At 38.0% G+C, this 24,317-nt stretch overlaps 2 protein-coding genes and 1 pseudogene across 2 annotated transcripts; 2 read left to right on the forward strand and 1 right to left on the reverse strand.

Annotated features, from left to right (window-relative positions):
- Positions 1-607: 607 nt before the first annotated feature.
- On the reverse strand, positions 608-3,450 carry FD3 (ferredoxin 3). Its single transcript, XM_021973989.2, has 2 exons — positions 3,291-3,450; positions 608-1,403 (listed from the first exon to the last, which is right to left on the reverse strand). Exon 2 carries the CDS (start codon positions 1,393-1,395, stop codon positions 934-936), a length of 462 nt encoding a protein of 153 aa, XP_021829681.2. The 5' UTR covers positions 1,396-1,403; positions 3,291-3,450; the 3' UTR covers positions 608-933.
- Positions 3,451-6,127: 2,677 nt separating this feature from the next.
- LOC110769935 (putative disease resistance RPP13-like protein 1) lies at positions 6,128-11,690 on the forward strand. The gene is made up of 4 exons (XM_088254189.1): positions 6,128-6,686; positions 7,139-10,256; positions 11,088-11,221; positions 11,306-11,690. The coding sequence occupies exons 1-2, from the start codon at positions 6,369-6,371 to the stop codon at positions 10,217-10,219; spliced, it is 3,399 nt and encodes a 1,132-aa protein (XP_088110315.1). The 5' UTR covers positions 6,128-6,368; the 3' UTR covers positions 10,220-10,256; positions 11,088-11,221; positions 11,306-11,690.
- A 1,574-nt stretch (positions 11,691-13,264) lies between these two features.
- The window catches only part of LOC148293975 (putative disease resistance RPP13-like protein 1), a 28,068-nt pseudogene continuing 17,015 nt past the window's right edge, over positions 13,265-24,317 (forward strand).

Below are 24,317 nucleotides of genomic sequence, written 5' to 3' on the forward strand. Positions count from 1 at the left end.
AAAAACAAACATCCAGCCCAATACAAACACAAAGGAAACACCATAAATCTAAGAAGCTACAACTGCCACGTCCCACTTGTTGCACCGCTGTTGCATATCCAGAACTGCCAGAGATGGGTAACCAGTAACCCGACATACATATGCTTAGAATGAAAAATGGTGGTGGACAAACCACCCACGCAAAAGGTGCTACCATAGTCCAAGAAGCATGTGCAAAGAGCACTTTTGAAGCATCCTCATCCATGGAGCCAAAGAACAGTGGTTGGTGGCTGAGACCTTAGGTCGGGACACAGCAAGAAGGAATGTGTGGACACCATAACAAAATAATATTTCTGGGTGGGAGAGAGGAGTTTGAAATTCCAAATTTGGGCATAATTTAGAGAAATTTAAGGTGAGGGTGAAGAGAAAAAAGTAGAGAAAACAAAAGCTCCTGATCTGAGACAAAGCTCAGGTACAAAAGCTCCAATTAATCTGGTGATAACATAACTCATTTAATTGGTGTGAGGAGAAAATCCAATGATTACATAACGTATTCAATTCGTGTGAAGAGAAAATCCAATGATTACATAACTTACTCAATTCGTGTGAAGAGAAAACTCAAAAAGAATATCAGAAATAAAAAGTCCGTACCGGGAGTATTATTAGAAGCCAATTTAAGGGACCACTTGAAAAGGGAATTTAATTTGTGAATTTTTCTACAAACGCTTTGGGACAGGTCTTGAATCTATCCCTTGAATAAGAACTGAACTAAAGAGCCACCTACAGAAACCAATACGGCAACCATTAACATTTAGATGCACCGCCATTCCACAACAAACCCCCACCAAAACAGAATAAAGGGAAGGTCTACGAGAGCCTTAACAACATAAGATGCATAATAATTCTAGACACCAACACTTCCATACTTTCTACTCAATTCCAACAGCAAAGCACCTAATACAGCTCACTTTCCTTGTGAGTGTGAATCACAGCGTCTGAAGTCGGGTACGACACACAGGTCAGCACATAACCCTCCTTCATTTGATTGTCATCAAGGAACGAGCCATCGGACTGGTCCACTGCACCTGCCACCAGCTTCCCTGCACAGGTAGAGCAGGCCCCAGCCCTGCAAGAATATGGCAACTCAACTCCTGCATTCTCAGCTGAATCTAAGATGTACGCATCATCTGGAGCATCAAACTCGCACTCTGCACCGTCTGGTCCAACCAGCTTAACCTTGTATACTGCCATTGATGCTCGGAAGTTGGAGGATGCTTTCAAGCCAAAGGCCTTGGAGATATTCTTCACAGATCCAAGAGGAGATGATAACTTAACGATAGAACTCGTGAAACGACTCTGGGGTGCATGTCTGAACATGCATTGGGATGGAATTTGCACAGTTGTCATGGTTGACATGTTTTGCCCTGAAATCATACAACAATATTTCAAGACTTTTAATAACTACCAAAAAGAACACTAACAAATGAGAGAACAGGAAAGAGAAATGTTGATTAAACTTAAACATCGCCATTATCACTTTTGAAAGAAACAAAGTTGTGCTAGCAACAATACAAATAATGGAGAACAGCAAGGCAATTTAACACCAAATGATGACAGCAAGGAACTTTACACAATAGAATTTTCATTAAAGGGTCGAAAACAATTCAAAACCTTGATCCAGTTTTATCTTACCACAGACATAAGCAAACCAAACCAGCCCCAGCCTAGCCCTAAAAAACTATACCGTGACCCAAAACTTGCATCTGTTATATGTTAGTGATCGACATTATGCAGCAGAACTTTCCACAACCAGCTATTTCATTATTCTCCATATAGATTAATAACTAAATAAGAACGCTATCTGCTCTTGAATTTCATTTCAGGTCTCTAACAACACAGCTGAATAAGATAGGGACATCACTTGTACGCTTCTAAAAAATTCATAAAAAGATGGAACAAAACCATCCCCTCTGAAACACAAAGGCAGTCAATGTCCGGAGCACTATGAGAAGAAGCAAGCTCATGGCTCTATGCTCTTCACTCGAGGCTCCGTTTTGGTTAGATAGCATATACAGATGGTTACTTTAATCCGTGAAGAATAACTAAATTATTGGTCTAGAACTAGAAGTGTAACCACAAAACAAGTTATAACACTAAATGATCCAAAACAAAACAATATACACCATCCAACATGACCTATGAAAATTCCACAAAAAGATAAACAACAAACAATCCCCAGAAAAAGTGTGCATCTAGCATCCAAGCCCACAACTGAAAATTGTGACACGCCTCTCACAAGTACTCATATGATATAAACGGGTCAATCAACTTCTCCGTAATCTATTTGACCTTGTATGACCCCCTACTGAATTCATCAAGCAAATTTTAATTGATTATTGTCTGTGGTTATTCTGGTAGTGGCCAAAATCATTTCAAATGTAGGAAAGGAGACAAATACAAAAGTAAAGTTCACAATAAAGCCAACACTACAGAAAGTTGACAATAATTAAATATAACTTTTCAACCAGATGCTGTAATTGACCATTGGAAAACATGCATAACATAAAAATTCTTAAATTTAAAACTTTCAGCAAGTTCACACCAGAACAAAAATCAGATCAATAAATTTTGGAAGATTAAGGGTGAAAACGCAAATAGCTCTAAAACCAAAGTCAGATCAGTTAACTAATATATGAGTCATACCAAACAATAATCAACCAGATTATACCAAAGCCAATAACATGAGAACCCATTTAGCTTCACCAAATTACGAAGTGCGTCAAAACCCAGCAACTTCAGCCAAATAGGTCCCATTTTACCATTTGGGGGTATTCGGAATCTAATTCTAAGTTCAAGACATACATCCTGACAATAAAAACTAAAATTCCAACAAATATTGTTTGCAAAACGAGCAAGAAAGGGAAAAGAAAAAGCAAAACGAGCTTTGGGTCATAACAGAAGGTGCTTTCAAAGACACAATCAAATACAGAACCTATGCTGTTTTCAACTTTTCATTTCTGCTTCAGTTTTCAGAAAAACAAATTCTGAAAACCAAGGATCAATTCAGTCCTGATCTTCATTTTTCTATATATGTCACACGCAAAAACACAAAACCCACAACACAAACCCTCACAACAAAACCCAAAAACCAAAGGGAGAAGACTGATCAGCTGTTAAACAAATAAACAAACTGATTTAATCTCAAAAACCACAGATCCAATATTACATGCATATACTGACCAAAAAATAAAACCATGACATGCGCACATATTAAACATGGAAAGAGAAAGACAGAGAGAGAGATAGCTTACGGAGTGGGATGGGTTGGTGAGGAAGGATGAGAGAGTTGATGAAGACTGAGGTGGGGATGTTTTTATTTCGGCTGAGAGCGGAGAAAGCGAGGAGGGGTCACGGTAACTAAACCCTATATATATAGGACAGAGAAGGGAGTGTATTGTAGGACTCTGTTTCATTAAGAAATATGAAAAGGATGGCCCTTGGCATATTCTGAAAGCCATTATAAGCCAAGGACACTTGAAAGATCCCCGTTGCCACCAGCCAAAAGGCCCAAAACCAACTCCTCCTTTTTCCTTTTTGTGGTTCATGCTACATTCAACGCACACTAATTATTTTTTTAATTCTTATTATTTTTTATTTATATATAAGCGATATTGGAGGAGAATTGCACGAGTATCTTCATTTATATAGGGATAAAATTTTTAAACCTAACTAATTCCGATGTCATTTCCTTACGTTCACTCGCACTTATGGCATGTTTATTTATAGGGATTATGTTGGGAGGATTATTGGAATTATTCGTATTTCTAACTATTTATGTCATGTTTACTTATTAGGAATGTGTATGAAAAGAAAAATAATTATTTCAATTCATGAATTTCTCACATGTTTATAATGAATCCAAAAATAAAAAAAGTTAGTCCCACTTTAAATCCGTAATCCAATACCCTCAAAACAAGGAACTAGATCAACTACATTTTTTTTCTTCTCCTATATTGCCTTCCAAAACTTGGTTTAGCTTCCAATTCATGAGAGTTACTAAGTACAAATAATGGGAATCAACTATTTCTATTATGATTCCATGCGGTAAGTAAACAATTCCTATTCCTAAGTTTGTCAATTCCTCACTTCCGCGATTCTCGTTAAGTACTTATGACATTTTAACACATGTGTATTAGAATTATTCTGATTCCTAGTTTCTCACGCGCTCCACATCACGATATGTAATCTACTAGCTGAAAAATCATGAATTAAATTGATTGAGAATAGTAGTTGATCGAATTGGCCAATTCATTTTCTTCCATGTGCATAACTTTCCTGATTCATCATTGCCTCAATTCTAAATAAGTAAACATGCCATTAGTTACATTGTAGAAGTTTTGACTGAAGTGACGTTAAAAGAAATGGATAAAGATGTCAGACATCATGTTTGAGGTTTTAGCTCATTTTCAACTTAAACCCTGAATTTTGAAAGTTAAGCATGTACTAGTTTGAAGACCAACCAATTAACAAACCTCACAATATTACCAACCAGATCTTGGTCTAATGCTACTCATCCTTCCCTTGAGTGAACCCATCACCGCATCCACACCTTTCCCTCACCGTTCCCCTTGTTGTCGCGCTAGTTTCACCAAGTTCCTCAAGACATCCATCAAGTGCAACTCATTCCCTAGGTTCAACCTCTCACTGCTCATTCTATGGTAACACGGGCTAAAACTGGTTCTTAAGCCCAATACTTGGTATGCTAATCATGCCTCCTTTTGGATTCAACTAACTTTAGGCCAATATAAATGTGAAAGAAAGACTTTAGGCCCAAATTTGCCTTAAATGTTATAGATATTGAAGCCCAACAAAAAAAAACACTGCATTAAACTGAAAAAACTGGAAGGAAAACCGAATTGTTCATTGGCAGTTCAATTTGGTTCGATTTTTCTCCAATTTTGACTAAAAACCGAACTGGATGAATAATACCGATTTCGATTTTAAGTAAAAACAAGACTGAACCGAATCGTGTCCACCCTTACATATAGGCGTTAAAAGCTTATCATGTGTTATTATCATCTATGTATCACTTGCTTAATTCTTTGCAAATCACCTCTCATTATCTAATAATGTTGTGTCTCTAACCTTTTTTTCTGTACTTGTGATCTGATGTAACTCGTGTTAATTATGAATAATATGATAACACAACCACTACATATTCTTGTGGCCTTCAGCTTATCTTTCACTTTCTAAGTTCTGAAAATTTCTTGGTCTGAATTCAGAATTCCGGTTGTAACTTGTAGTGCTGTTTTCATTTTGTAATTTGGATTGTTGAAGGAGCAAAAGTTTGTATGCTTTGGCAGATTTTGGACAGGAGATGATCAAACCATTCCCACATGGGCTTATATAGTTACATTTACTTTTTATGGTAAAGTAATCACACACACGTACTAGATAAAGTCCTTATTTTTACTTCTAGTGTTAGAAAAGTGGATATATAATGGATAAACTTGACCCTTTCATGACACTGGGAAGGGATGTTAACAACAAAGCAGATTTAAAGTAAAACCTAATATTATAATTATTGTTATGATATTCAACTCAACTGATTAATTTTAATATTTCTTTGTCTTTCCATTTTGTAGAAAAATAAAATGACGCACTGACTGGTGGTGGAGTTTAGTCTACAAGACTTAAAAAACTTATATATGTAACGGGGATAATACATGAAAAAATAATTATATGTGTCATTGTGTTATTGATCGAAAATAGCAAAAAGTGTTATTTCTGTTAGATGAGAACCACATATATGTATGAAATGAAGCATGAATTATATGATTGAGGAGAGAGTGTAAAAATAGTGAAAGTGGAATTTTTTTGAAAATATCTGATTTTTTAATCTGAAAGGGTTCGTTGTGCTTTCAGTTCTACCTTGTTTATAAGTCTCCTGCGTCAGGTTTGTCAAAAAGTGAAGTAGATGAAAAATACGAAGAAGGAATTTGCGGTCCCACCAACATTGTCGTTATATGTTTCTTCCCATCTTCATAATAGTCGACAGAGGGAGAAAATGGGAAACCAAATGGTCCTTTTGCTTTTCTTTCTCCAATATATTTTTGAAAGCATCTGCTTTTATCTAAAGCAAAAGGAGAGAGAAAAAAAAAAATTGACAATACATATATTGTCCAGATTCCGATATAAATAGCTTAACTTGACTTTCACTTTCAACGATTTATGAGTCGTCCATTGTTATTTATCTCAGCTTCATCAAAATATATGCTCATACCAACTTGTTAATCTAAGCTTTAGTTATTCTACTAACTCATGTTCACAGAATAATACCTTCTCTCTCTCAACTCTGAATTCCATATTGAAAAGAGGAAGTTAACACCATGGAGATTGTGGCGGGAGCTTTTGCAGAGGCTTTGCTAGAGGAAGTGTTCGAGAAGATGCTTTCGAAGGAAGTGCTTGATTTCATCCAGGGAAGGAAACTCACTGAGGGTTTGCTGAAGAAGTTGAAGATCACTTTGTTGTCTGTGAATGCTGTTCTTGATGATGCTGAGGAGAAGCAAATAAGTAACCAGGATGTGAAGCAATGGCTCGAAGAGCTTAAGGAGGCAGTCTATGATGCTGAGGATCTGTTGAACGAGATTAAGACAGAAGCCTTGAGGTGCAAGGTGGAGGCTGAATCTGGAAGCAGCACTAGTAAGGTACATATTGTGGGGATTTTAAGAAAAATGGCATTTAAAGTTTTTATTGACTTGGTGGAATTTACTTTTACTTTGAAAGTTGTCTTTTTTAAATAAAAAAAGAAAATAAAAAGAAAAGAAGAATTCAAAATTAGGAATCTTGAGGAATCCCTAAATAGATGGGTACTCTATATATACTTTTTTTTTTGTTTGCATGAACTTTTATTTCTTTTATTTTCAATTACTTGTATTTGAATATACTTTTTTTTTTTACCCATGAAGTAGTTGTGTTTTGAATTTATTTTTCTTAAACAAGGGACTTTTGCTTTATGTATAGAGATTTCTGTACACTAGGGAATGAATATGTTCCTAGGAAATTTATGTGTATCTCTATTCCAAATGAAAATAAATTAACTTCAATTAAATATTTAATTAGCTTTAAAATTATTAATTTGTTGTTGGTGAATTAACAGAAGTTCCGAAAACTCTCCAAAAAGCTCTTCTCTGCATGGTTTTATGCCATTGACAAAGCAATTGACTCCAAGATAGAAGAAATCATTGAGAGACTGGACTTCATTGAAAAGAAAAAAGATGTTCTTAATTTGAAAGCAGGAGCAAGACGGAGAGCATCACAAACAATACCTTCAACTTCTTTGGTTGAGGACTTTACTCCATATGGAAGGGATGAGGACAAAGAAACTATCATCAAATTATTATTAGATGATGCTACTGAAAATAAAATAAGTGTGGTTCCCATTGTGGGCATGGGAGGGATGGGCAAGACCACTCTTGCTCAGCTCGTATACAACAACGTTAGAGTAAAGCAGCATTTTGAACTCCAAGCGTGGGTTTGTGTTTCAGAAGAGTTTGATGTTGTTAGAGTGACACAAACAATTTATGGCTCAATCATGTCACGAAGTTGTGATCTCGTGGACCTAAATATGCTTCAGGTTAACCTCAAGGAAGCTTTGACAGGGAAGAAGTTTCTCTTTGTTCTCGATGATGTCTGGAATGAGAAATATCTCGATTGGGATGTCTTGAGGCGTCCATTTGAGTCCGGAGCTCATGGAAGTAAAATCATTGTCACGACGCGCAATGCAAGCGTTGCATCTGTAATGGGTACTCTTCGAACTCACCATCTGATGCAAATATCCGAAGAAGATTGTTGGTTGTTATTTGCAAGACATGCCTTCAAAAGTAGAAGAGTTGGTGGAAATCCAAATCTTGAAGTGATTGGAAGACAGATTATTAGAAAGTGTAAAGGCCTTCCTTTAGCTGCAAAATCACTTGGAGGTCTCTTAAGCTCTGAATCAAACATAGAGGAATGGGAAAATATACTGAAGAACGATATTTGGCAGTTGTCAGATAAGGATAGCAACATTCTGCCGGCTTTATGGTTGAGCTACCATTATCTGCCTCGGCATCTTAAGCGTTGTTTTGCCTATTGTTCGATATTTCCCAAAGATTATGTTTTCACAAAATCGAATCTGGTTTTTCTTTGGATGGCTGAAGGTCTCTTACAATCCAAAAACAAGAAAACAGTGGAAGAAGTTGGAGAGGACTACTTCGATGATTTACTCTCAAGGTCATTTTTTCAACATTCACAAGGCCAATTTGATCACCAACCAGTTTTCACTATGCATGACCTTATCAATGACTTAGCGAAGTTCGTATGTGGAGATTTTTGTGTGAGGTTGGAGGACAATGACTCATTGGACATTCAGTGCAAGACTCGTCATTTTTCGTATATGAAAACATATGGTGATGGTTTTGAGAAATTTGAGGCTTTATATGAGGCGAAGAATTTGCGCACCTTCCTACCATTATCACTAAGGTGTCCAATTGTCGCACAGTTTCATATGTCGGAAAAGATACTGCATGATTTAATTCCAACACTACAATGTTTAAGAGTGCTAAATTTATCAGGCTACAACATTAGGAATTTGCCTAATTCAATTAGTAACCTGAAACATCTAAAGCACTTGGACTTGTCTTACACTTTGATAGGCAAGTTACCTGATACAACATGTACTTTGTATAATTTGCAAACTTTGTTGTTGTCGTACTGTCGGAGCCTTGTTGAGTTGCCAACCAACTTGGAAAGACTAATCAACTTGCGGCATCTTGATATCAGAGGAACAAAATTAGAAAAGATGCCACCAAAGCTGGGCAAATTGCAGGATCTCCAAACATTGAGTGACTTCGTGTTGGACCAAAATACTGCAGGGTATGATGACATTGTAGAGTTGAAGGAGCTTCAGTGTCTGCGTGGAACTCTTTGTATTTCAGGGCTTCATAACATTGTCCATGTCAGGGATGCTTTGGAGGCCAATATGAAGGAGAAGAAGTATCTAAATCAACTTGTTTTGAAATGGGGTGGCGATACTGAGGATTCGCAAAAAGATAGAGAAGTCCTCGACAACCTCCAACCTCATACGAACCTAAAAGAACTGACCATTGTTTCTTATGAGGGTACGAGATTTCCAGGTTGGTTAGTCGATCGTTCTTACTCAAATCTAGTTTGTCTTCGACTTTTGAACTGTAAAAATTGTTACTTCTTGCCACCTCTTGGGATGCTGCCCTCTCTCAGAGAGCTTGAAATTATTGGGTTAAATGGAGTCGTGTCCATAGGTGCTGAGTTCTTTGGTGATGATGGCAGTGAAATCCAGCAATTTCGATCTCTGCAAGTTTTGATCTTCGAAAACATGCGAGATTGGCAAGAGTGGTCTTATGTTGGAGGTAATGAAGAAGGTGGAGCTTTTCCTAATCTTTGTGAGCTTCGTCTGCGGAATTGTCCTAAGCTAAGTGGGAGATTACCTTTGGATTACTTTCCAAAGCTTAAAAGGCTCGTGTTGTGTCGAACTAATATAGAATGTCTCACTCTTTCACAAGAATCTGAACGCAGCAAACTCCTATGCCTCGAGTACCTGTATATATATTGCCCAAGTTTTGTTTGTTTTCCTGATGGAGGGCTACATGCACCAAACTTGACGAATATAAATATCTGTCGCTGCAAGAAATTGAGGTCACTGCCAGAACATATACACACCCTTCTCCCATCTCTTCAGTCTATGGACATAACAGAATGTCCAGAACTGGAATCATTTCCAGACGGGGGATTGCCATCAGAGTTAAAATCACTTCGGATTGAGTCTTGCAGAAAACTGATTGCAAATCGTATGCAATGGGCTCTAGGAAGACTCACCTCTCTCCGAGACTTGAGAGTTGACTTCAATGAATGTGCAGAAGTAGATTCATTTCCAGAGGAGGGGCTTCTGCCAAATACTCTCAGCTCTCTCTCCATCTCCACTCTTTTGAGTCTTAAGACCATGGATGGAAATGGGTTGACAAACCTCATCTGTCTTGAAAATTTGGCAATTCGGAGATGCCCTGAGCTCCAGAGCTTGCCAGAGGAAGGGCTGCCAACTTCTCTTTCACTTCTAGAAATCTTTTATTGTCCTTTGCTAAAACAACGATGTCAGAGAGAAAAAGGCGAAGATTGGCCCAAGATTGCTCACATCCGTCACATAATGATCGATGGAGAACAGATATGATGTGCCATGTCTTGATCGATCCCAGTGGCGTTATCAGGTGATTGTTCTGCAGTCTCTGCTTATAAGTTTAAAATGGCTAGTTCTCTGTTCTCTTGTGTTTTTTACTGGCTTTTGACCCAAATTTTTTTTGAAACAACTGTTACTACATTGCTATGCTTACCAAATTGCATGCCTATTTTGAGATATCTGAACAAACTTTTCTTATTGTTTATAACTTCTAACTTGCTGTTATTAATTCATAAGAGTGTGTCAATCAAGTAGTAACTACTATTCAATTATCAATCCAACCTTGTTAATATTTAGATTCAGATATCTTTAAGCAAGGAAAAAGTTCCCCCAGTGTTAGACCTACTATCAGTTTAAACATTTTAGTATCCTGATTTGACAGGAAATTTTATTTCTTTTGAGATACTTCTGTCGAATCTGGTGAATACTTCTGTCGAATATGATCAAAAGAAAACACATGAAACAAGTTACACCAACCTGGAAAGTGTTGTTTTCTCAAGCACATAAATCTCTTTAAGATCTTGTATGTTCTAAAGCTAAGAAGATACACAAATTCATTGTGTTCACTTACTCTTTTCTGTGAATCAAAATAAAGAGGGACTCAAATTTCCTATTAGAGACCACAACTGTAACATACAAATACAACCCTTGAAGATTTCTTGGAAAAGTTATCGTCTCGTTTTCAGCTATCTAGAATAATAACTATATGACTTGAATGTTGCAGAAAGCCAAACTGCAGGTAATGAAAGTCAAATCTCTCACGTCACATTGCTCAATTCTGACCATTTTCACGTTAATACGTTTAATCAAATATTCAGTGGCTAATGCTAACAAAGTTTTAAATTGGGTTAAAATTCTGCAGATATTTATTTAGCTGAAGAACTGAAAAATCACATGTATGGCTATATCTATACCAGTGCAGCGATTATATCCCCTGCATAATCGATTCATTCTGATATAATGTAGTACCAGAAATAAGTTTCTTAGTACATCCAGGTAAAGAAATCCACATCTCACACATTTGTAAAAATGATTTTGTACATATTACACCAGCTTGATCAATTTACTTCAAAATAACAGAGTTTCTAAAAGGATGTAGAGCATGGTGCCATCAATTTGGGCACCATGCAGAGAAGCCACTTCTCTGTAGATTGCTGATGGAATATGGCAGTTTAATCTGGACGTCTTCTGAAGAAATTAGTTTGTAAATTGTAATATTTCAGTTTTTCATTGTATTTATATTTAGTTACAAATTCACCTTTTAATGCGTTTTGTTTATCATCTGTCATCTGTGCATGCTTAGTTGGTACGTATGTACACTCTGGTCCTTCCTGATTTAAGCTCTCGTTACTCAGTGTGAATTTTGGTGGTTCACTTCAGTTTGAATTAGTCTTTTGAACTGTGGTAATTGACTTTTGTGTAATATGTGAATCTTATTCTAGAATGAAGCAATAATTGTACATAATTCCAATTTTGAGGAAATATTATTTGTACTAACAATTCATCTTCCCAGTCATATTCAAGCTGTTAAAATGAGCTCAGCATGTTAATTTCTCTTGGAGCTAAACAAAGAGATTTGACTTCTGGGAAAGTCATAAGACTAAAAGGGTTATTATAGGCATATCACTTTATGAAAGCTTCTAATAGTCGGGGGTAGCTCTAAATTTGTACAAAGCACAAATAAAAAAGAAAAATGAAATTTGAATAAATAGCACCTGGATTTTTAGGCACATGTGCCATTATCACCTGAATTTTTATTTTTTATTTTTAACCACCTGAACTTAGTAAAGTGTTGCAATCCATCACCTATGTCTAATTCCGTTAAAGTTTCCGTTAAGTTTAAATGCATTTTTTTCAATTAATTGTAACTAAAAATAATTTTTAAAAGGAAAAAAACGAATGAAATTTAACCTAATTAGCATGGATTACACCACCTTGTTAAGCAGCAAATGGCTCCTTGTTGTCAAGTTGGGTCGGAAAGTGCAGGCTATAAACAATCAACCTATGTGCCATCTTGGGTTGCAGAGTTTGAGTTGATTGGTCCTGCTACTTTTTGGGGATTATTTATTAGCACCTTCTAAGAAAATTGACATGTAATTAGAAGATAAAAAGATCAATATGAAGAGGGTGGGCGACAATTGGCGTTGATAAGGCATAGAAGAAGTATCGTATAATTAAGTTAACTTTATTTATTTATTTTAAATTTATTTTTAGTTATAATTAATTGTGGAAATGCCCTTAAACTTAACGGAAACTTTAATGGAGTAAGATGTAGATTGTGAATTACAACACTTTACAAAGTTTAGATGGTTAAAAATAAAAATTAAAAGTTTAGGTGGTAATGACGCACATGCCTAAAAATTCAGATTGTATTTATGTAAATTTTCCTGAATAGAATGACCAAAAGAAAAATTATCCATTAACAGATTGAATTTCATCCTACTAGCTAGTGATGAGTGACAGAAAAAACTGCTAGATAGAATCATGGAAAATTGATTTGCTATTATCAGAATTCAAATACAAGATAGCAAAGCTAGATATGATGGAAAACAAGATTATTGCTTATTTTAATGAACACCCTTTGCCTTTGTAATAAAATACTTATTTTTTGTGTGATGCAGATAAAATTCTATTTTCAAAACATCTTCCGACAAATTAAAGCATTACTACTGGCAATCTTGTCATGGTAGAAAAGATAGGTGCATAATTTTCAGGAGCATATGTTTGACTTGATTCGTAGATAGTTGATATTATCTAGCTATCGAAGGCACTAGTTGCAATATTCTGTTAATTGGCATATGACTTTGGTGCCACTAGTTCATTTTCTTTTGTTGTTGTGCCTCTAATTTCAATGGACAGCGACTGATAAGGTAATAGTTAATGCAGAGGAAAACTGTTCATACCACAAGATGTTTGATTTTCCATTTTCTTTTTCCTCTCCGTCAGGACAATTGTCTTTCATGCTCCGCCAGTTTTATTATTCAAGGCCATCATGTTTGTTTTTTCTTCTATTTCTTAGTACATTCTCCCCAACTCTCAAATCCATTTGTAAAGAAGAAATACTGGCTTCGGAGCAGATTAGTGGACCTTTTTCAAGAGCATAACATAACTAATAAAAAGCTTTCAAGGGCCTAGGGATTAAGTACATTTCTGCTCATCTTTCAGCTTCCAGTCTAACTAAGAAATCATGGTTCCAGAAGTAGTGGCTGGAGCGTTTCTATCCTCTTTTCTCTCTGTTCTGTTTCATAGGATATGTCTTCCCGTCAGGTTCTTGACTTCATTAGGGGACGGAAAAAAACCAATAAGCTGCTTGGGATGTTGAAAATAAAGCTGAGATACTCAAAATATTTAGGGTTTAAACTGATATGTTTATTCTTCTCTCAAAGAGGAATATATATACTACATACAGAGTGGGTACAAATAGGAAATATGTACAAAATTCCTAATTCTACTCAAATTAGATAATGACAATAAAATATAAATTCTATTCATAATAGGAACGTTGACTCATGCCAACACTCCCCCTCAAGTTGGTGCATAGATATCGGTAATGCCCAACTTGTCAAGTGAGTCTTCAAATCGGCGCTTTGACACGGCATGGGTCAACATATCTGCAAGCTGCTCTGAAGAAGGCACAAAAGGTATATAAATTAACTTATGCTCCAACTTCTCCTTAATGAAATGCCGATCAACTTCTACATGCTTAGTTTGATCATGTTGCACCGGATTGTTAGCAATTTCAAATGCAGACTGATTATCATAGTAGAGCTTTGTAGCAGCATCCGGTCTAAACCCAATTTCAGCAAGTAACCACCTCAACCACAATATTTCACAAACCCCTTGGGCAATCCCTCTGTACTCAGACTCTGCAGAGGACCGAGACACAACGTTTTGCTTCTTGCTACACCACATAACTAGGTTACCACCAACAAAGGTGAAGTAACCTGATGTAGAACGTCTATCTGTAATATTCCTTGCATAATATTCATCAGTGTAACCTTCTAGATCCAAGTGGCCATTTTTCTTAAATAATAAACCTCTCCCAGGAGCAGACTTTAAGTAACTCAGAATACGTATCACAGCAGCCATATGATCCTCACTAGGTGAATGCATAAATTGGCTAGCAACGCTTACCGCATAGGCAATATCATGGCGTGTCAATGATAAATAAATAAATCTTCCAACTAACCTTTGGTATCTTTCTTTGTTAGTTGGAACCTGATCAACATAAACACCAAGTTTATGATTCTCAACAATAGGTGTATCAGCTGGTTTACAGTCAAGCATTCCAGTATCTGCTAGCAGGTCCATGACATACTTCCTTTGTGAAAGAAATAAGCCATGTTTAGATCGAGTGACTTCCACTCCTAGAAAATATCTCAGACTGCCCAAATCTTTCATCTCAAATTCAGATGCTAAACGCTTCTGCAGTTTCACGATTTCTACAATATCATCACCAGTCACAATCATATCATCAACATAAATAATCAACAAAGTCACCTTACTAGCCCTATGTTTAATGAATAGGGTATGATCAGTATTGGCCCGTTAGTAACCAAACTTCTTCATAGCTGTAGTAAATCTGCCAAACCATGCCCGAGGAGACTGCTTTAACCCGTACAACGCCTTTTTTAATTTGCACACGTTCCCCATGCCACCGGTAACACTATACCCTGGTGGAAGACTCATGTACACTTCTTCTTCTAGTTCACCATGTAAGAATGCATTTTTTGCATCAAATTGCCTCAGGGTCCAATTCAAGTTTACTGTTAAGGACAACAAAACTCTAACAGTATTCATCTTAGCCACAGGTGCAAAAGTATCATGATAATCAACTCCATATGTCTGAGTAAACCCTTTAGCTATTAATCTTGCCTTGTACCTCTCCACAGTACCATCTGCATTAAATTTAACTGTAAACACTCATCTGCATCCTACAGGCTTTATTCCCTTTGGTAGATCAACAATGTCCCATGTATTATTTTTCTGCAGCGCCTCCATTTCAATATTCATGGCTTCAGCCCACTTTGGATCATTAAATGCCTCCTCAACACGGGTTGGAATTTTAATACTATCCATTCTGGTCACAAAAACTTTGCACTCAGGAGATAACTTGTGATCAGACACATAATGGGCAATAGCATATCTTGCTTTGCCTTCTGGTGAGTAACGATCAGGTGGAACCCCACGGTTCCTTCTAGGCGGTAAAACATAAGAATTATCAGCAGTATGAATAGAAGTACTTACCTCAGGAATATCCAGGGGAGCTTGATCGGGTACTATTAGAGAAGCTTCATGGGGGGCATCAGTTAAAATAGTAGGTTTAGCTGGTGTAGTAGGTTCAGCTAGTGTAGCAGGTTCAGCCGGTTCAACAGGTTCAGTCGGTTCTTCCCTTTGTATCAAACTATCCAATACTACTCCCCCTTGTAAATCTAGCCAGTTATGTCCTTCACTATTAGTCTCCCCCTGAAGGACATGCTCGGGTGTATCAGAGAAAAACATTTCATCCTCAATAAAGGTAACATACATAGAGACATATAGACGTCGGGTTGCAAGATGATAGCATCGGTAGCTTTTCTGATGAGGAGAAAAACCCAGAAAGACACAGCGGAGAGCACAGGGTGTTGGCGAGTCCTTACTTAGTTAGGATTTTGGTTCCTTACTATGTTAGGATTTTAGTTACTTACCTATTTGTCTAGTCCAATTATAATTAAGATTTATTTCCTATTGTAATTTAGATTTACTTTCTATTGTAATTTAGATTTATTTCCTATTTTATTTAAGGTTGTACTTATATAAATACCTCCATATTGGAGAAGAATAAAAATATGAGCAAATATGAGTGTATCTTAGCATAACTGAATATTTGCCCTACTTTGTTTGACATGGTATAAGAGCCTAGGTTTTCTTGTGACCTGTGTTTGCGTTCTCCTTGCAATTTAAGTGCTCTCCTCCCCTCCTCTTCAAGGGGGGGGAGGGGGAGTGACAATGATATGTTTATTGACGTATCCCCATTAGCTTGACATATTCCCATGAAGATGTTGCTTATTTCTTGACTTCGATGACCTCTTCTCTTCAGGGGGAGAGGATGAGTGAAGAGAAGTTGTCTGCGTGAATTAGCTAAAGTTGATATGGAAGAACCCTTGCTGCCGTCATCGCTGCCTACCTTGCTATTGTCACCGCTGCTCATCTATTCCGCTGCAATTTAACCACCTATCTGCCATGGCTGATTCTGCTACATCTCAGTGTTAGTCAGTGCATGTTTCTCAAGTACCATTGATCATATGGCTCCATCGACCCCTTCTCTTCAGGGGGGAGAAGGGGAGTGAAGAGAAGTTGTCTCAGTTGTTGCTAGTGCCAATGCCTTGTATTGCTGTTGATGATGCCTGTTATGTCTATGCCTTGTTGCTCCTGCCTGTTATGGTGCCAGTATTGTTGCTCATGCCTTTGCTGGTGTGTTTGCCTTGCCTTTGGTTTCTGCCCTATCTTCTGCCGTGCTCACAGGGCTTCTGTGTTCTGCCTTACCTACTGCCGTGCTCACAGGGTGTCTGTGTTCTGCCATATCTACTGCCGTGCTTACAGGGTTTCTGTGTTCTGCCTTATCTATTGTCGTGCTCACAGGGCTTCTGTGTTCTGCCTTACCTATTGTCGTGCTCACAGGGCTTATGTGTTCTGCTATGTGCCCTATTTTTTAGGGTTTGCTCTTGTGTTTCCGCTGCGAACTTTGCTTTAGTTTGTCACGTGTTTCACTCGTGGTTGACGAAAAGACCTTCTCTACAATTGGTGCTTCTCAAGTATGGTGTTCTATGACTCGCTTGTCAAGTTGGGCATGCGAAATATCTTTGCCCAACTTGAGGGGGAGTGTTGGCGAGTCCTTACTTAGTTAGGATTTTGGTTCCTTACTATGTTAGGATTTTAGTTACTTACCTATTTGTCTAGTCCAATTATAATTAAGATTTATTTCCTATTGTAATTTAGATTTACTTTCTATTGTAATTTAGATTTATTTCCTATTTTATTTAGGGTTGTACTTATATAAATACCTCCATATTGGAGAAGAATAAAAATATGAGCAAATATGAGTGTATCTTAGCATAACTGAATATTTACCCTACTTTGTTTAACACAGGGGTCCAGCTTACTCCTATGATTCTTATGGAGGTGAACATAGGCGACACAACCAAACATCTTTAGAGACAGAGTCAGCATAGAAGAGGCAAAGATATGATGGGTCTGTACCTGCATAGGATTTTGGAAATCCAAAACTCGTGAAGGGAGGCGATTCAAGAGATAGACTGCATAGGTAACAGCATCCATCCAGAACCGCTTTGGAACTGACGCACCAAGCAGTAGAGCACGGGCAGCAGCAAGGATCTGCTCGTTTTTACGTTCAGCAACCCCATTCTGTTGTGGTGTTTGAGGGCAAATAGTCTCATGGAGTACACCCTTAGTGTGGAAAAAATAGGATAACGCCGAATTAACAAATTCTCCACCATTATTAGATCGAAAAACCTTGATAAGGAGCATAAATTGAGTCTGAATCATCTGATAGAAATGCTGAAAAATTTCAACCACATCACTTTTTGTGAAGTCTTGTATTTTAAAAATTATATATATATTTCATGAAAATAAATATTTTGTTGTCTTGGTACATGATTACACTTACATGAATATTATCATTAATAAATATATACTTTAATTAAATATCCAAATATGTTTTAATATTGTTTCACCTCTTGCATGATATTGATTACTTGGTGGCTAAGTTTAGAAGGTTGGAGTAACCAACTTTGATTCATATTTGGATAGACATGTACGTTTACTTTTAGCTAAGCAAGGAGCACAATCATCTTGTGTGTTGTCATCAATATAGCTTGATTATGCTAAGCTTTGAACACCTCTTGCTCAAAACTCTTATAGCTGGCAGCATTGTAAGCATTTACACATGCCAATTGACACCACTTACATGAAATAACCGACTTTTCCATTCTATCTCACCATTAAGCCGACTCTCATTTGCATATAAATAGGAACATTCCCTTAACTTTTTGTTTACAACATGAATAAATAGTAAGTGATAGAACAAGAAAGTGGTAGAGAGAAAAAGAGAGAGAGAGAGTGGTAATAATATTCTTGGAGGAGTTAAGAGGTTGGAGCTTGTGTTTTCTTAATTTGGAGCTAGCTTTGGAATCAAGGTAGGGGTTTCTTGGGGGCCTTTTACAGAGATTGTGTTAATTAAATTTTATGAACAATATATTATGCGTGATATGATTATTTGATTAATATTCTTGTTACAATTTAATGTTATTCTTGGAATGTTTATGTGTTCTTGATTGGTTGAACAATGTTGATACATTGATGATATTTTGAATAGCTATATTGTTGTGGGATATATAGATATGTGAAATGCATAATTATATCATGTCATGGAAATTAGTTGGAGATGTTGGTTGGAGATAATAATGATGGAAAAGAGGGTAATGGATATAGTCTTTTGTGTAGTTGAGTCTAACTCTTGGCAGGTAACAGGTCTCAGGGATCCCACAGTGCACATGGTTTTTATTGGGTGATTCAGGACTGGCGAAAGGGAGTTAGGCAAGATGACTAACAAAAGGGGGAATTATGGGACGGTTGAAACGGGTGTTAGTTCATATAAATGGACATCCGGGACCAAGTGGTATAAGCATGGTATGGGACGTGCAGGTCTGCTTGTCCAGTTATATGAATTAACGGGATTAGATGAAGAGCATTCATGCATTATTATTAATAATGTGATATTTGGTTGTTTGATTGTTTGTCATTTAATTTAATTATATCAATTTCATGTAAAAAGGTTTATGTCCCTACTGAGTTGTGGTTTCGCTCACCCCCTAATAGATTTTGCAGGTATCGAACCTGAAAGCTAGAGCTTGTGATGATTTTGGCATATTTATAAGAGTGTACTGTGTACCTACCTTTTGGATAAATAATGAGTTACTCTTTTAGTAAACTCTTTAGTAGTTCTGGCTTGTGAAATAATATAACTATTTCAAGCTTTCAGATGTTGTTGTTTCGAATATTCTGTGTGAAATATTTACTTTATTTATTTAAATGTTTCTTCACATTTTAGTTATAGTTTTTATTAAATTCTATAATTAAGGTGTGAATCACGTCTTAACCCAAAATTACTTAAATCCGTGGGTTGGGGCGTGACACTTTTATTTTTCATCCCATATAACCACATCATACGAGTGCAATCATCCACAAATAACACAAACCAACGAACTCCCAAGGCTGTAGAAACAGGGGAAGGTCCCCAAACATCAGAATGAACTAAATCAAATGACATAAGCCATTTATTACAACTTGGAGGGTAGGATACCCGATGACTCTTAGCTAAAATACAAGTCTGACATTGGAAAGCAGACTCGTTTACACCACTAAATAATGCTGGAAACAAATGTCGTAAATATCCAAAGGAGGCATGACCAAATCGGCAATGTAGCAACCAAATCCGGCGATGCTGAGAAGTTTCGGTGTTACCAACACGAAGAACCTGACTAGTTGCCACATCATCCACATAATAAAGCCCCCCCTTTTTAGTACCATGACCAAAGATCTCCCGAGTCTGGATATCCTGTAGTAAGACAAAAGACGGATACATCAGTACAACTCAGTTTAACTGCTCAGTAACTTGCGGCACAGATAATAAATTACTAGACAAAGATGGAACCAGTAACACTTTGTCCAATGGTAAAGCAGGTGTCAAGAGTATAGAACCAGCCCCCGTGACAGGTGCAGCAGCATTATTAGCAGTCAAAACATGATCACGATGAGGCGGAAGAGTAGTAGAGAATAAAGCAAAATTATACGTCATATGGTCAGTAGTTCCTGAATCAATAATCCAACCTGTATCGCGTGTGTCATGGGCATGGAAAGCCTTGCCAACGTTACCTGGAGGTGGAGGTGGAGGTGTTGGAGTGCTTGAGACCGCGGGCAAGGTCGGAGGAGGCGTAGCAGTAAGGTGGCCATGCCCAGTGGTGGTGTCAGCCATAGAAGTGGGGGCAACAACCACATGAGCTTTGCCATTCAGTTGTTCCTTCTTTAAACGCCCCTGCTTCTTCTCCCAGTCTGGTACCCTATGCAATGCCCAGCAGGTGTCGATAGTATGTCTCTTTTCACCGTAGTGATCACACTTCAGTTTCTCTTTTTCTGCAGAAGTCAGGCGAGGAGGCGGAACAGCAGAAGAGCCAGACCCTGTAGGCTGAGAAACCAAAGCAGTGTTTTTGGAAGTGTTGAGGCCCAAAAAATCCACGGTTCGGCCCAAATAAATTCTCGGCCCAATGCAATACCTTACCGAGGAGAAGCCCAATTAGGGCACGCGAAAGTTCGTCATACGCGCTTGCACACATGCCACGCCAAGCAAATAAGCAACACGTCACGCTACAAGCTTAAGTGGGCCCAAGCCACTCAAATGCCCGGGGCTTGCTTGAGTGGGTTGTGGTATGGATGGTAACAAGTTATCATGGGGCCCATCGATGGGCCAAGAAATGGAAGTCTCGGGTCGCTTGGGGGCCTCGAGACTCAAGCCCATTTTCTTAGGCCCAAACATGGGTAAGCACAAGAAAGAAGATGGACCATTGCCTCAACCAAAATAGCCCATTAATCCAATAAACTAGTCAAAAAATAAGCCCATTGACCCAATTAGAATAAACTAGCCAAAAAATAAGCCCATTAACCCAATTAGAACAAACTAGCCAAAATAAAGCCCAACACTTGACAAAGCTATCCCATCCATTGGATAGATCTTGTGGTTGTCCCAAAAGCCAACATAATTAGGATGAAACCAGCTCAAGCCTTGGCACTCAGTTTGAAGGCAAAACCACCAACGAACGTTGGAAAGCTACACGTGAGTGGCTGCTGGGAACAAGTTCCAAATGCAAGAATTCAAGAAACCAACGGATCTTGGCACGCAAGGGAGGACGCCATCTCTTAAACCAATAGGCACATCTACTTCCTTTCCTTCCTCAGGTTTGGCCATGGAAAGGGGAAGAAAGATGAGAAAGAAGATGGGTGAAAAAGGGGAGCTCCTCTCTGAGGCAGCTGCTGGAAGAGACTTGGAGCACCCAAAATCTCTGATTTTGTGGGATAGGGCAGAGCTGGCTTTGCCACCATGAGATAAGTCAAGAAGGAAGAGAAGAAAGGAAGAGAAAAACTTAGCTAAGTTGGGAAGAAACCATTAGGGTTTCTTGGAGAAGAGCAAACCCCAGCAACTATAAATAGGGCCTCTTCTACCCAGCCAAAACAACAACAATACACAGCCCTCAGAGAGCAAGCTTTCTCTCTTGAAAACCCACCACCTTCAGAGAGCAAGCTTTCTCTCTTGCAAACCCAGCAAATTTTCGTGCTTTGCTAGCCCATTTCCCCCATCTCCCCTGCTTTGGCAAAATTGCTACAGCTCTGACAGAGTCACTATCGAGCTGCCGGAAGCTACGAAAACCACCTAAAACTCTCTTCCTTAGAACCTCTCCTCTCTTCCATTAGAACCTCTAACCTCCATAGGAACCCACAAGCTTTCTCTTTCCAAAAGTGCTAAACCCATGATAACTTTGCTCTCATGCCACATGCCCCTCATGCTAAGCCCAAAATTTCATCTGTGAATGTGAAGAAATTATCTGTAACTTTCTGTTGTTTTTGTTGGAGAAGATAACCAAAATACTTCCTAAGGCTTTGTTGCCCTTTCGAAGCATTTTGGGGCTTAATTTTCGAACTCAAACAAAGGGGACAACTTCATCAGTCCAGCCCACTCGCTGCCGGAATGAAAAAGCCCCTACATAAATTGGCGACTCTGCTGGGGATTAGGCCATTATCTTCACCAATACCTCCAAAGAAGAAGATCAGAAGCAATAAACCAGAAGGAATAAAGAGATAAGAACATTTCTTCTTTCTTTTTCTTTTTCCTTTTGTTGGCTATCTACTTTGTAGAACAAACATAATATAGATTACTCACATGGTCCATTTGCTTGTATCTTAGATCTCCATTCTCAAGCAAAACAAGATCTTGTAAGAGGACTGGGGGCTTCAGCCAACGTGCAAGCCGCTGACCACCGTCGTCAATTGTTGAGGCTAGCACCTCTCCACCATAATACATCATCAGCAAGTCTGGCCATCACCGTAAATCACCTTCATGGCAGCTCTCACCTCTCTAGAGTTGTGAAAATACGATGAGAGAGGGAGAAGGAACACTTGCTCAATGCTCTCAGCCTCATCTCTGCGAATGGCTTCACCAATATAAGATTTTTATTATCATGCCTTGTTGATCTCAATATAGCATATATATTTGTTTGTTGTTTTAATACATTCATAAAATTTATGTTTCATTGAACAATCTCAAGCATAGACAAAAGCATGTGCATTCATTCTGCTCAAGTCAAAAAAAAAAAAAAAAAAAAGATTGATTGATTAGTTGTTATTTATATGGTGCACCAGCTTGCATCAGTTTCTTGTTATGTGTTAAACCACCTTTCAATTTTGCATCTCTAGCAAAATTTCCCATAGCCTTATTCCACGCACTATTCACTTATCTTATACTTCTTATCATTTCGTATCGATCCACCTTTGTGTTAATCAATCCAAGTTACACATTGCAATGTAGATGCCAACTATGCATGCTTAGTACTAAAATCATACCAGCTCAACATGCTTATGTCAATTATGTTAGTCCTTTGCAAGCTACAATGCTTATATTATTTTTGTAATCACCATATGCTTTGGTTATGCAGCTTTATATTGGTCATGTGCAAATGACCCAAGCCTCCAAACAACAAAACAAATGCTCTCATGTTTCCTACACAACATCTCAACACACTACCATTATCATCCATTCCTTAGACAAATCTCTCTCTATACTTCCAGTCATAGAAGTTCAAGTACCACTGGAAAAGCCGCTAGAAGAGTGGCTGGAAGAAGAACAGAGCCAGTCGTTGAATTCCAAACACCACTGCTGGAAGAGCCACTGCCAGAAGCACATGCTACCACCAAATCATGCCAAATTGTCACCATTGCAACAAAGGGATATCCCAAGTTCATCATGCCATGCAATGACCCAAACAAATACTAAGAAGGCCACGTTGCAAGAGTTTTTGTAGCTTATGCCCATCAAATCCTTTTCTGATGATTATGGTTCACTTGGGGGCTGAGGAAGGAATTCATTGCAATCACCACAGCAGCAATTCCAAAACCCCAAATGAGCTTAAGAATCCATTATTACCAAAACCACTATCCCCAGACAAAAAATCTCCTTGAAATTCCAATTATGTCACTATGACCTCCAAGTTTGCCATCACTTGCCAAGAACTCAAGCTGTTGTAACCCAACACATTTGCTGCAGTGACCACATGCAAAGCTCAAGCTTAAATAGCCAAGCCCGAGCTTTTGGTTCCTATAACATGTTCACAACAGCTGCAACAAACAATACCAAAGTTGCCATAACTGATATGCTCCAGCACCTCAATCACTTTCTAAGCCTTGACCATTCCAATGACCAAGTTTAGGAGTCAAAACCAAAAGGCTATCGGGATGTCTCAATTGCCACGGTTCCATAATCAAGCATCATCAAGCCTCAAGCCTTAGTCAAGAAATCCAAGCACTATGCTTTACTCAAGAAGGAAAACATCTCGATTCATGACAAATGGAAGGAAAATATTGCGAAGGTAGTGCTATGATACTGCTGGAAGAACCTAAATGCTGTCAAGATGAAGTTTCTTTTACCAAGCAATCAGAATTTTTGAAGCAATGTCAAGCTTTCATGCTATTGCAAGTCATGCACACCTCTTGGTCCTTTTCATACTTGGGGGCTTGATTTGATTGGATTATTCATCAATGCAAAGTGGCTCAAAGTCTTATTATTGCTGAATTGCTTTTGCACCTATCATTTTGTTTTTGGCTTTTCAAATTTATTTCAAAAATGAACTTCTTATATATTTTCACCCTATGCTTTCACAACTTTTGTAAGATGCACCACCATTATGGCATGCCAAGGTGTGAGACGATATTTGCAATAAGAATGGAGTATTTTGGAAAAGGGAAAAGCCTTTAGAATTCTTCCTTGCTT

The sequence above is a fragment of the Prunus avium genome, chromosome 6 (assembly GCF_965620075.1).
Source record: "Prunus avium chromosome 6, drPruAviu1.hap1.1, whole genome shotgun sequence".
Taxonomy (NCBI): domain Eukaryota; kingdom Viridiplantae; phylum Streptophyta; class Magnoliopsida; order Rosales; family Rosaceae; genus Prunus; species Prunus avium.

Coding starts and splice junctions, on each gene's coding strand:
- FD3 (XM_021973989.2), bottom strand. CDS start 1,395: ATGTCAACCATGACAACTGTGCAAATTCCATCCCAATGCATGTTCAGA.
- LOC110769935 (XM_088254189.1), top strand. CDS start 6,369: ATGGAGATTGTGGCGGGAGCTTTTGCAGAGGCTTTGCTAGAGGAAGTG. Junction 6,687..7,138: donor CTGGAAGCAGCACTAGTAAG/GTACATATTGTG, acceptor GTGAATTAACAG/AAGTTCCGAAAACTCTCCAA.